This window comes from Podarcis muralis, chromosome 17 (assembly GCF_964188315.1).
Source record: "Podarcis muralis chromosome 17, rPodMur119.hap1.1, whole genome shotgun sequence".
NCBI lineage: Eukaryota > Metazoa > Chordata > Lepidosauria > Squamata > Lacertidae > Podarcis > Podarcis muralis.
Window position 1 is genome coordinate 3,354,030 of NC_135671.1, and position 13,113 is coordinate 3,367,142.

Below are 13,113 nucleotides of genomic sequence, written 5' to 3' on the forward strand. Positions count from 1 at the left end.
GTATGGACTTAGGGATAGACTTGACCCAAGCTGCACATGGCAGCTTGCTTTGAAATTATGAAAGCCAAAGTTTTCCTTCCCTGTACAGTGGTGCCTCGCAAGACGAAAAGAATCCGTTCCGCGATTCTCTTCGTCTAGCGGTTTTTTCGTCTTGCAAAGCAACCCTATTAGCGGCTTAGCACTATTAGCGGTTTAGCGGCTTAGCACTATTAGCGGTTTAGCGGCTATTAAAGGCTTAGCGGCTTAGCTGCTAAAAGGCTATTAGCGGCTTAGAAAAAGGGGAAGCGGGGGGGGGGATTGCAAGAACTCGCAAGACGTTTTGTCTTGCGAAGCAAGCCCATAGGGAAATTCGTCTTGCGAAGCAACTCAAAAACTGAAAACCCTTTCGTCTAGCGGGTTTTCTGTCTTGCGAGGCATTCGTCTTGCGGGGCACCGCTGTATTTGTGGTGGGGAGTGGAGCGGCTGGCAAAAGCTCTCCAGCCAATAAACAGCACTCTTAATTCTTGCCCCCTCCCATACATTTTCACTCCTGCCTCCAGACACTGTGAAAATGAGACTAATGCCTCTCAAAATATTATGTGAAAATCTTGAGGCCTGGACAAGTTCCCCACCACGTTCTCCTCCGTATGACTCAAAGTGAGCCTGCCTGGCAGAGGATCAGAAGCAGCTCGTGGCCCAGCAACAAATCATGAAAATCAGTGTTAAAGGGAAACACAGGATAACTTGACAGTGAAGCAAAATGGTCTCTGGCCCAGTAGACCCGAAGGAGTATCTCCATCCCCATCATTCAGCCTGGACACTGAGGTCCAGCACCAAGGGCCTTCTGGTGGTTCCCCCATTGCACGAAGTGAGGTTACAGGGAACCAGGCAGAGGGCCTTCTCAGTAGTGGCACCCGCCCTGCGGAATGCCCTCCCACCAGATATCAAGGAAATAAACAACTATCTGACTTTTAGAAGACATCTGAAGGCAGCCCTGTTTAGGGAAGCTTTTAATGTTTGATGTTTTAGCGAGTTTTTAATCTGTTGGGAGTCACCCAGAGTGGCTGGGAAAACCCAGCCAGATGGGTGGGATGTAAATGATAATAATAAAAATAACAACTAATAATAATTTATCTTGCAGGCTACACTGTAGTTGTGGCAACAGATTTCAGAGCCTTACGTTCGTTTCCCTTTCTTTATTTCTGTTCGTTGTTGGCTTAGGGGGTGGGACACAGTACGGACGCACATCTTACACACAACACAAGCCACTGGGTAAAGACTCCGACTCGGCTGAAGCGAGAGGCAAGAGACCCCGTCCTCAGCAAGGCAGCAAAACTAGACATTGATCAGGAAAAAACAGGCCTCTGTCTAGCTTACAGGGAGAAGAGCAAGGCAGGAAGGCCTGTCCCTCCAGCACAGGGGGAAGTAAACAAAGGCCTGCTTGCACAAAAGATCCAGCTAACCGAGAATTGCCTTGGCAACCGTTGTGTTTAGCAGCAGTGTGGGACAATTAACAGCAAAGTATGGGAACAGGGACTTGAAGGGGAGTTCATGTGACCCAAGTGCAGAGGGTGGGCGCAGGTTTCTACAGTGCCGTGTCTTCCGCCCGCGATGAACTGCACCCCCTCACTTCGAACGCCGAGCAGCAGCTTTCAGTGTTTCGCGTTGATGATGTCTACGAATTCGGGCTTGAGGGAAGCCCCGCCGACGAGGAAGCCGTCCACGTCGTGCTGGGAGGCCAGTTCTTTGCAGGTGGGGCCAGTGACGGAACCTGCAAAGGATTACAATTCCCTTTTTTAAAAAATTTAAAAAATGCCCAAGGAGGGAGGAGAAACCACACAGCAGATAAGGACAAAAAAAACCCCACAATGTCTTTGGCTACATGGCTTTTCCAAGGCTAATTCTGCGACCCCCTCACAGTGCCTTTCAAAAGCAAAACTACTCTGGGAGAGATAATGTGGAGGGGTGGCAGGAGTCCTTAATCCTGTCCAGCTTTTCTGCTGTAATAAAATTGTGCGTGCACAAACACATATACCCAAGGAGGGCACCTTGGAGCAATGTAGGCAGGTGAAGGGTTAAGCCCCACCTCTTCCCTTTGCTTCTCTGCTCTGAATTGTCTCCTCTCAGATCAGCCATGCTTTCAAAATTAGGTAGCACAATTACATGTGCTAGCTAGGCTGACCATTGGATCAAACCACTGCAAACTGTGGAGATTTCGCCACAAGCAAGTAGCATATAAATGCCACCCCACCTTGCCTTTTAAGAAAACCCCTCTTCTAACCCACATTCACAGCTCCTCACAAACCACTTATCTGCAACTAAATTATGTCTTTCCAGATGAACTCTCTTCACATTTTCTTTTAAAGTTTCTGTGCCTACCTTAATTATTAGTGTTGGGAGCAGGGTCAATCTGGTCATGAAACCGTGCTATCTAAAAACCACACAGAAAGCTTGCTGTTTGCCAACAGCTACATTGGGATGGCAATTTGAGGAGGCGGTTCCATAGGGCTGACCATCCCTCCCAGATTAAAACTGCCATTCTCCATGGCAAGCTGTGAGAAGATGGACGCAGCTTCTGCGCTTGAATTGTGGTTCCTTTAATTTTTATTGCCAGTGTTTCATTATTCAATTCAAGGATTGTCCTTGGCAAATCCTTACCAAAACCCTACAAAGGAGCTCAGCGCTTAAGACATTCTCCATTCTCCAGTACGAACCATCTCTTAGAAAAGGGAAGTGAATTTGGGCAACACTTTCCTCCCTACCCACATCCATATCTGCTGAGGAGGCAAGGTTTTTTTCAGTTCTTGTGGCCTGAACTGGCCCTACTACAGCCTGTGCAGCTAAGGAACTAAGGAACACGCAAATTAACTTTGTGCCCCTTTGAGATTCTGTTTGACAGGCGCACATCTGAAACAGGATGTTTGCTGTGCGATCAATAGGGGGAAAGGGCAAACTCTTGCCACACTTGCTGTGCGAACTGGGGAGGGCTCCGTTTACCTCCGTAGATGATCCGAGTCGACTGTGCAACAGCATCGGACACGTGACTCTTCAGCCAGCCCCTCAGCTTCTCGTGAACCTCCTGAGCCTAACAAAAGGCAAGAATCGTGTTACTCACAGCCAGCTAAAGGCCATTGGTCCAGAGTCTCAGGGTGGGCCCAGGGATATTCCCCATCCTCTGATGCCAAGACCACCTCTAAAGGGAAACATGATTTGGGAACACGGTTCTCGCTAACCGCATCCGTACCTGTTGAGGAGTTGCAGTTTTACCAGTCCCAATGGCCCAAACTGGCTCATAGGCAAGAACCACTTTGCTCCAGTCCTTCACGTTATCTGGGGACAAGAGAGGGGGACAATGAGCATTGTGGGGGGTTGGGGTTGGGGGGGGGGTAGTCAGGCACAATTTGACCAATTGGGAAGAGCATGTATAGTTAGATGGCAGTTGCGGGGTGGGAAAGCACAAAGATTAGACATCTCCAAGATCTAAATTTCCCATCAAGTTATGAGGCTAGAACTCCAGAATTGTAGCGTTGGAAGGGGTCCTGAGGGTCATCTAGTCCAATCCCTTGCAATGCACCAATATTTTGCACAGCACAGCGTGGGATTCGAACCCACGACCTGAGATTAAAAGTCTCATGCTCTGCTAACTGAGAGGGATTCAAAATAAAGCTGGAAGCCTCCATGAGCAGAGTAGATTCCCAGCTGGAGACATTCGGCTTCAGTGCATGTGGGGGGGGGGGGAGCAAATGAGGCCTGAATGTGCACCCCTGCCCCTCCCCCAAAAAACCCATGATACAGAGCACATTAGGAGAAAAGCCTGTATAGGGCTCAGGTTTTGGAGTAATGTATCCAGAAGCCAAAGTAATGAGAGAAAACCTGGGTCACTTAAAAGTTAGTGTTATCTAGAACTTTAAGGACCTCTGAGCATGCATTTACTGCAAGCAAGTTGTGCTTCCTTTTTCTGGTTATTTGGCTCTAACTTTTAATAAAATACAGGCAACTGAACAAGCTTTGTTGCATTGCATTCTTCATTAAATTATCTTTCCATTGATATATAATTTTACGGTATTACTAAAATTATATAAAACGGTATTATGAGCCATCAAACTTCAAAAAAAAAAAAAACGCTTTCCCCAAAAGGTTTCCACAATTTTGGCCACTGGTGTACATTTGCATTTGCTGCCTACTGAATGATCTATTACCAAACCTTTTGCCCCATTATTTCAAACGGAAGCATTTCCTTCCCCTCACTTGAAACCCAAGGAAGCTTCTGCACATTCCCATCTCTTCTTACCCGCAATAGCCTTGGTCTGCTCAAATACCACTTTCTCGGTGATGCCAGCCTCTCGCTCGTCCAGTTTTTCCCCAATGCAGGCGATGACGCCCAGACCCTCAGCCAAGGCGTGCGCCACCTTCTGCCCTATGAGCTGGAAAAGGGGGAGGAGGACAGCTTCAGAGTCCCATACAAACTGTACCATCTCCACACACCTCCTTGCTGCAGGTGATTCCTAGCCCAGCGATGGCGGAGGGAAAGAAATCTACTAGGTCACCCACCTCGTCGGACTCGCCAAAGACATGCCTCCTCTCAGAGTGTCCCAAAATCACCCAGGTGACACCAACATCCTTTATCATGGCTGGGCTGAAACAGAAGGAAATAATAATAATTTTTATTTATACCCCGCCCTTCCCGGTTCAAAAACTGGGCTCAGGGCGGCTAACGACAAATCTAAAACACTTTAAAACACTTAATTATAAAAGCAGCATAAAATGTGGTATAAAAACATGAATAACAATAAAATTCAAAAATCAGGGCTAGCTGGCTGAATTGGTCCTACTTGGGCCAGTGAGGAGGCCAGGGGAGAATTAGCTGTGGGGTCTCAGAGTGGGTGATCTTCATAAAAAGGGGAGGGGAAGGGAAGAGAAGGGAAGGGAAATAAAAGATCCGGCTGAATTCAAACTAAAAGCCAGGCAGAATAGCTCTGTCTTACAGGTCCGACGGAAGGAGGTTAAATCCCGAAGGGCCCTAGTCTCATGGGACAGAGCATTCCACCAGGTTGGAGCCATCACTAAAAAGGCCCTGGCGGAGGATAGTCTGACTTCCTTAGGGCCCTGGACCTCTAAACTATGGTTATTCATGGACTTAAGCTCCTCTGCAGGGCAGACCAGGAAAGAAATCACGCCATCTGTTCTGCCACGGGGTGCCAACCAAATCCTTATTTACTTTTTTTTAATTACCCCTCGCTAAAGGAATGCCGGTTCTTTGTGGCCCCCGGCCCCCAGAGTCCCAGAAGACTAACCTGATCTCTCCTGTGAAAGCTCCCTTAGGCACCTTGTAACAATTCTGGGCGGCCACACCGATCTTGGCATCGAGCTTTTGGCGGGCAAAGTCGAGGTAGATGGAGGGGGCACCACAAACGACCTCTGAGGACGAGAAAAAGAAAAGCATCTAGGATGAAGCAGGCGCCCCACAGAGTCTCTCGGCTGCAGACTGTTCCCACCCCAAGGCCAACTCACTCTTCGGGTGCTGGACACAAGACACTCGTGGCTCAACTCTGCTGGCCGTGCCATGAGGTTCAGAAGGTAACCATGGGTAAATAAACCTTCCCTTCCTTCCACCACCAATCTCCCCTTCCCCAGTGTTAGAAACTCAGATATACAGTCATACCTCTGGTTATGTACTTAATACATTCTGGAGGTCCGTTCTTAACCTGAAACGGTTCTTAACCTGAAGCACCACTTTAGCTAACGGGGCCTCCTGCTGCTGCTGTGCCGCCACTGCACAATTTCTGTTCTCATCCTGAAGCAAAGTTCTTAACCCGAGGTAATATTTCTGGGTTGGCGGAGTCTGTAACCTGAAGCGTGTGTAACCCGAGGTACCACTGTATACAGCCATACCTCGGGTTGAATGTGATTCAGGTTGAGCGCTATTGGGTTGCCGCGGGGCAACATCATTTTGAGCACCTGCGCAAGCGGTGAAACCCGGAAGTAATGGAGCGCATTACTTCCGGGTTTCGACACTCGCGCATACGCTCAAAAATGACATCATGCGCATGTGCGGAAGCGGCAAAACGCGACCCACGCACGCGCAGATGTGTCTTACGTTCTATTCAGGATGTGAACGGGGCTCCGGAACGGATCCTGTTCACATCCTGAGGTACCCCTGTATATAAGCTAGCAGCAAATGGTTCCTTAAAACCAAGGCTCGCAGTTGCCAAAACGGAATTTCTACTCTAGTTGATATTTTTTGGGCAAGACAACTCTAAAGTCTTGTTTTTCAAAGGATGGACTGACTGCGATTGATTCTCTGTTAAACGTCTGGCTAGTTCAGATGACAATTGTGAGCTAGGCTAAGAACTTCAAAGAAGAAGAGTGACTTGATCGAGGACAGTCCACATGTATATCGGCCTATTCCGAACTCTTTTTCTTAATCGTGACTGCTCCTGCTCGGGCTGCACAGGAAAAACAAATTGACTCGAGAAATTCATTCTATGCAGATAAAATATAACTGATACCACCACTATAAGGATGGGGCATTAGTGTCTGGAAGCAGTCCAGATCCAAGGATCCCCAGGGACGCGCCACCAGATAGTGGAGGTGTCAGGCGTCCTCCTGGCACCCAGACCTCTACACTTGGTCGCAGCAAGTGGTTGAAAGTCAGATGCAAAATGTACCTGGCCAATTTCAAACCAGAGTGGATAAAAATCAATGATTAAAAATAAAAAATAAAAATTGTATTTTCAGAAAATTTAAATCAGATTTTTTAAATAAAATGCTTTTGGAGAAAAAATACTTCTAAAGATAGTTTTCTATTTAAGTTACGTTATAGTCCAAAAGCTATTCATCAGGAAATAAGGATTTGTTTTAAGTTTTTCATGTGTGCTAAAACTCAGTCTGTGGTTTTTTTAAAATTGTTTAACCACATCAGTTAACAAAAAATGGATACATATGCTATAATGTTATTGTTTTAGTTAAACAAATTGTTTAAATTGTTATTAAGGAAATGATTGTTTTTCTCCTTCCAATAAAACATAGCAGAAAAGTTGTCCAAATATAAACAGTTAGCTGATTAAACCTCACAATAATCTCACAATTATCTGTCTGTGTATTTCTAATAGTATAACCAAATCAGTAATTTTTGATACAACTGTAAAAAACTACTCTGAAGATTTATTATTCCAAAAAATGAAACCTTCATCTGGTTGTAAATATATAAGATGATACCAAGAATGAGTCTTGTTGCCTAAATGGTGATTTAAATCGATTTGATTTAAATCAAATCCACCCTGTTTCAAACACTGTGGCCCTCTCTCTCGATAGCGCCACAGCACTATGCACAATCCCCACAGCACACTGATGGTCATTATTAAGTGTGCTGCTTGCACATCTCACATGCAGTCTGACTTTCCCCTTTCATGATCAATTGTGAATGCACCTCAGAATTCAGCACTCCAAGAGTTAACAGGGAGAACACAATCAAAAGTGATCTTATGGTCTCAAAGTTATCATACCTAGTAGCATTTGAACAATAGTCAGATTTGGAGGATTAAAGCTATCAGTTCTAAAAGCAGACCTGAAAACACACTAGACTGTAGGACAATTGGCCTGTGGAAAGTGGGGGGAGAGAGAGAGAGAGAGAGAGAGAATTTGGCTGAAATGAGGCAAAGGGGGAGATTTGGCTGAAGGTGTTAAGGTGGTACCTGAAGGAAAATGAATGTGGCAAGGGCAAATTGTTTTTAAAAAGAGAAGGGGAAGCTGGAATGGCATTTGCATAGTGATTTTGTGGAGCCTGGGGAAAGGTTTAATGTGAGAATCAGAATAGGCCATTGCAAGACTTGGGTGGGGGGCATTGCTAGAGAAGTAAAAGTTCCATGGGGGGGGGTTGCGTTTGGGGGTGAGGAAACTAAAGAGAAAACAAGTGCACAGCAAGGGGAAGAAAGAGCATAGGTTTCCCTAGAAATGGGACGCGGGTGGCGCTGTGGGTTAAATCACAGAGCCTAGGACTTGTCGATCAGAAGGTCGGTGGTTCGAATCCCCGCGACGGGGTGAGCTCCCGTTGCTCGGCCCCTGCTCCTGCCAACCTGGCAGTTCAAAAGCACGTCCAAGTGCAAGTAGATAAATAGGTACCACTCCAGCGGGAAGGTAAACGGTGTTTCCGTGCGCTGTTCTGGTTCCCCAGAAGGGGCTTAGTCCTGCTGGCCACATGTACGTCGGCTCCCTTGGCCAACAAAGCGAGATGAGTGCCGCAACCCCAGAGTCGGCCACGACTGGACCTAATGGTCAGGGGTCCCTTTACCTTTCCTAGAAATGGGGACCTGATTGGGTTTCAGAACAGAAGACAGGTAAGGGTTTGGGCAGCTGATGAGAAGGAGTGGGGAGCAGAGTCCACAGGAGTTTCTGTGTGGGGAAAACAGGATCTTTTTGGAAATCAAAAAGTTGGGCTTAAAATTAACAAAGACAAAGGCTACAAATCCCGTCTTCCTGATAGTGACTGGGTGTTAATAGATTTTACAGGGTGCCAACCAGGAAGAGACTGTCCTAAATTTGCTAAGTGGTTTCTAAAAATGCATCTTCATGCCAGATGGGGGGAAGGAGATGAACGTATTTTAGGGGATTTTCTGGAAGGAGCCTTAGATCATTGAAACTACTAGATTAGTGAGGGGGGAGAAGAAAGGAAGGAGTGACATTTTCGGCAATTTTCCTCTTTGCTTAACATTTACATGCTCTTTTGTTTATCTTTAAATTTACAAAGGGGAAGAGAGGATGTCAAAGACTTTCAGCAACGAAGCCTCACTTGAACATGGCCTGCCTGAGTGACAATAGATGCTCTCTCCTTGACTTTCCATACTAAAAGAACTTCCCTTCTCAGATGCAAGCCAAATCTTATACCAAAAGCAGAATCTTAGAGGTGCTGCACAAAATAATACAGCCTGGCCTACTTTTGTAAGAGCGAAAAGTGAGAAAGGATATATTTGTAACCCAACCTGAATCATTGGGATACTGCTGAAAAAGCCCAGGTAATAAAAAGAGTTGCTTTGGTAAATTTTTCAGTGAGGTTAAATGCATCTACTCCCTCCAAATAGTTTTCACTGAGAAAATGGGAATCTACACTAAATCTTATGTCTCAGTCTAAAAAGTTACCTTCAGCAAGGTTAACCACCAAACAGATTGGCTGCCATTTCCCATTATAGATTTATTTATTTTTATTTTTAAAAATCACCCTATCCCATTGACCAGGGATGAGGAACCAGTATTCCTCTGAATGCTGGACTTTAAATCCAAATGTTCCTGACCAGTGACCGTGATCCCAATTTTCGGAGGGTCACAGGGAAGCAGATGTGCCAGCCACGTCTGGGTTCAAGGCAGTACAAATAGCATCCTTCTTGGGTGGGTCAAATCCCTTCTTGCTCTGACTGCCAGCTCTAATCCTGAAACAATATCTGCCTGAGGGTCAAGAGCACAGGTAAGCAAACTAAGACCCGGGGGCCGGATCTGGCCCAATCGCCTTCTAAATCCGGCCCTTGGATGGTCTGAGAATCAGCGTGTTTTTACATGAGTAGAATGTGTCCTTTTATTTAAAATGCATCTCTGGGTTATTTGTGGGGCACAGGAATTATTATTTTTTCAAAATATACTCCGGCCCCCCACAAGGTCTGAGGGACAGTGGACAGGCCCTCTGCTGAAAAAGTTTGCTGACCCCTGGGTCAAGAGACACTTGAGCCTTGTAATTTGTTTTTGCAGGCTGGAGCCAGAACTCAGAGGTAGAAAACTTGCAAGTTAAAAAGATCTTACTGGGGTGGGAAAATCCTTTTTTCTGCACAGGATCCTGGGTAGCCACTGCTGGTCAAAACAGGTAGCAAAATAGGACGAGACAGACAAGTAGCCCGACTCAGGACAAAGCAGCCTCATATGTTCATAGATATATAAGAGGTTATAAAAATGGAGGGAAACCTAATAAGTGTGTCGGGTGGAGCTGTGGGCGCTGAAAAGGTCAGAAACTTGAAAGCTGACTCCCTGGGGTAAAGGGCAAACCTATTCCCTATAACCAATAATCTTAAGCACTGCTACACTATTTCTTGAGAAAGGGGGCTTTTGGGGTGCAGGCAGCCTAGTGTTTACCTAGCAACATAATCCTGGATGTTTTTACAAGCTGTTCTGTGGCTAGAAGCCTTGCTTAGCCAGTCGGCAAATAACTGGTAAGAGAAAGCAACAACCGGATAGCTCAGTTTGTTGGAGCATGACACTGATAACACCAAGGTTGCAGGTTTGATCCCCGTGTGGGGCAGTTGCATATTCCTGAATTACAGGGGTTGGACTAGATGATCCTCAGGGTCCCATCCAACTCTACAAATCCACGATGCAGTCTGCATAGGGGACACTGCAGTGGCATCTCCAACAGAGGGAGGTAAGAAGAAGAGGAGGAGTTTGGATTTGATATCCCGCTTTATCACTACCCGAAGGAGTCTCCAAGCGGCTAACATTCTCCTTTCCCTTCCTCCCCCACAACAAACACTCTGTGAAGTCAGTGGGGCTGAGAGACTTCAAAGAAGGTCACCCAGCAGCTGCATGTGGAGGAGCGGAGATGCGAACCCGGTTCCCCAGATTACGAGACTACTGCTCTTAACCACTACACCACACTGGCTCTCAGATCTGCTCAAATCCTGAGGAGGCCATATAATATAGAGGAGACAGAATATCTGGGGCAACTGAGTAGATCAACCTCTCCCCATATAGTTCATCTGGAGGCCCATTTCCTGACCTTTAGCAGGCTGCAGGGATAAAGTTTCCCAACTCCAAGTACAGTAGCTGGTATTTTTAGGCAGCTGCGCCGCCACCTATATTTAGGAACCCTCTCCTCCAGACCCTTTGACATTTCTTCAGGATGCCCCCATCTTGCCCTTTTCCAACCCGAGGGGGACAGCGAAAAGGATCTGCTGGCCAAATTTTGGTCCAGGCATCCCCTTTGCCCCCAAGCAAGGAGTCCATGCTGCAGGCAGAGTCTCCCGCTGGCACAACCATGCCAACCAAAACTAAGAGAGGCAGACGGGCTAGCTAGTCTCACTGCCTGAGAACTGGGCATCGTGCCAGCCCCGTTCAGACAAAGAATTCTGCAGCAGACCAGGCCTCAACTGCATCCCTTTTCCCTCTCGCTATATGGCCCTTGTGAGGACTCGTCAGATTATTTCCCGGCTTCTCATCCACTGCTAGCCACCAGTTAAATGTAGGGTGGGTGGTCATTAACACAGCACCCAAAGCACTCTGTGCCACGTGACTAGTGGGCAGGCTCTCTCTGAACACATGGATTTCCATAGACTGGGCTGAGCTGTGACTAATAGTGGGCCTAGTCGCCCTAGTACAATAGACTGTAGGGAGAGAAGAAGCTCCTTCAAGGGCATTCTGTGATTTTTAACCTTTCATTTTTCTCAGAAGGAGGTCATTAAGAGAAGGCAAAAATGTGCAGGCCGTGCTTCACACAACTGCTCTGCAAGGAGTAAATCTGCTCCTCTCACAACTATCAGTAAAAAATCACCAGCACTTGACCCGTTTACTAGTAATATAAAATCTACTTGTATTTTAATCCTCTTTGCATTGAAACAATTAACTTTGCTCTAAGCTTGTGCTTAAGGCCTGGGCTGTTCTATGCTGGCCTCCCTGGAAAACCCCTCCATGACTCCATTAATTTCAACAGCTCTACTCTGAATCAGAATTAAGTTGAACAGCACCCTCGGAACTGCCCGCCACAGTATTTCTTCGGCCTTTTGAAGCTGCCGACACGTTCCGCCCGAGGATTTTTCTTTCTTTCTTTTATAGTACAATAATGCAGTATTTCCCGGCGAGGAAATAATGTAGCAAGAAAAGCCTATTTTCTCTGCGCGGCCGGAAAGATGTTAAACAGAGAAGCAGTGGAAAAAGAAAGTATGTAGCAAGTTTCCTTTCCGGGGCGCAGAGGCTTCTTCGGCTCCCTTCCTCCTGGCAAGGCTTTATAAACGCCCAGAGAAGGAGAGAGAGAGACAAGGAAGGCAGCTCGCCTGCCGGGAGAGGCAGCCCTGGAGTACGTGCGGGCGAGCACGCGGCGGGGGCGAGGGAGGGACCCAGGCATCCGGGCGCCTCCCCCGCCCTTGCCCGAGCCCCTAGGAAAGGCACCGCTGCAGCCAGGAAGGGGGTGGATGGAGCGGGCCAGGACAACAGGCCGGCCTCCTTCACCGGCTCCCCTTTCTCATGCTCCATCCCATTAGAGGCCGCTGCGCGTTAATCGCAGACTCCTAGAGCTGGAAGGGACCCCGCAGGGTCATCCAAACCAACCCCCGGCAACCGCAGGCATCTCGACATTGTTTCTCCCCCTGCGCGAGTTCATCGGCGGGTATTATCCTTCGCGCTCCCCTATGGCGAAGGGGGCGCAAGAGGGGAGACGGGCAGGGCTCGGCGGGGCGTGCGCCCCCGGACGGTTCCCCATCCTAAACGTGGCACCCGGTGGCCCCGCTTGCCTCCTGCCAGCCCCTCCGGGGAGCCTGCAGACCCGGGCGCGGGGGCTTCCCCTCCCCTAAGGCTAAGCGCGCGCACGATCGCGCCCCTTCGGGGCTTCCCCTTGCCCCCCCCCCACCTGGGCACCCCCCGGCTCACCGGTGTCTGCGGGGACCTTGGCGCCATTGAGAGTCTGGATGAGCTCCCCGAGGCTCTTCTTGTCGCCGTTCATCTTCCAGTTCCCGCCGACGAAGAATTTCCTGGGCGACATGGTGACGGTGGTGGTTGGTGCCCCGGGGCCGCCCGCCTCGATGGATGCGAAGGAGAACTGCGAAGGTCAGAGCGCGCAGCGGCGGCGCAGCCGTTTCCCCGGCCTCTTTATAGGGGCGCGAGGGGGACCCGCCCACTGGCCCCCATGACGTCACGCCGGCCCCGCCTCCCTTTGATGTTCCGAAAGAAGCCGCGAGCGAGCGCGGGGAGGAGGCGCGTGCGCGCTGGCTGGCTGGCTGGCTGGCTGGCATTGCTTTGCCGGCGGTGATGTAAGAAGCAGGGAGACTTATCAAATGCACTTCACGTTTCTAAAAGTGCCTCTGTGTCTTCTGTAATCAGGGGTGCCAAACTGAATAAAGTATGAAAGGGGGGGGGTGCAGGGAAGACTTGCCAAACACAACAGCATTT

General features: G+C 48.3%; 1 protein-coding gene across 1 annotated transcript; it reads right to left on the reverse strand.

Annotated features, from left to right (window-relative positions):
• Positions 1-1,160: 1,160 nt before the first annotated feature.
• Positions 1,161-12,796, reverse strand: TPI1 (triosephosphate isomerase 1). The gene is made up of 7 exons (XM_028712496.2): positions 12,595-12,796; positions 5,274-5,397; positions 4,531-4,615; positions 4,271-4,403; positions 3,224-3,309; positions 2,977-3,064; positions 1,161-1,750 (listed from the first exon to the last, which is right to left on the reverse strand). Exons 1-7 carry the CDS (start codon positions 12,704-12,706, stop codon positions 1,632-1,634), a joined length of 747 nt encoding a protein of 248 aa, XP_028568329.1. The 5' UTR covers positions 12,707-12,796; the 3' UTR covers positions 1,161-1,631.
• Positions 12,797-13,113: the final 317 nt, after the last annotated feature.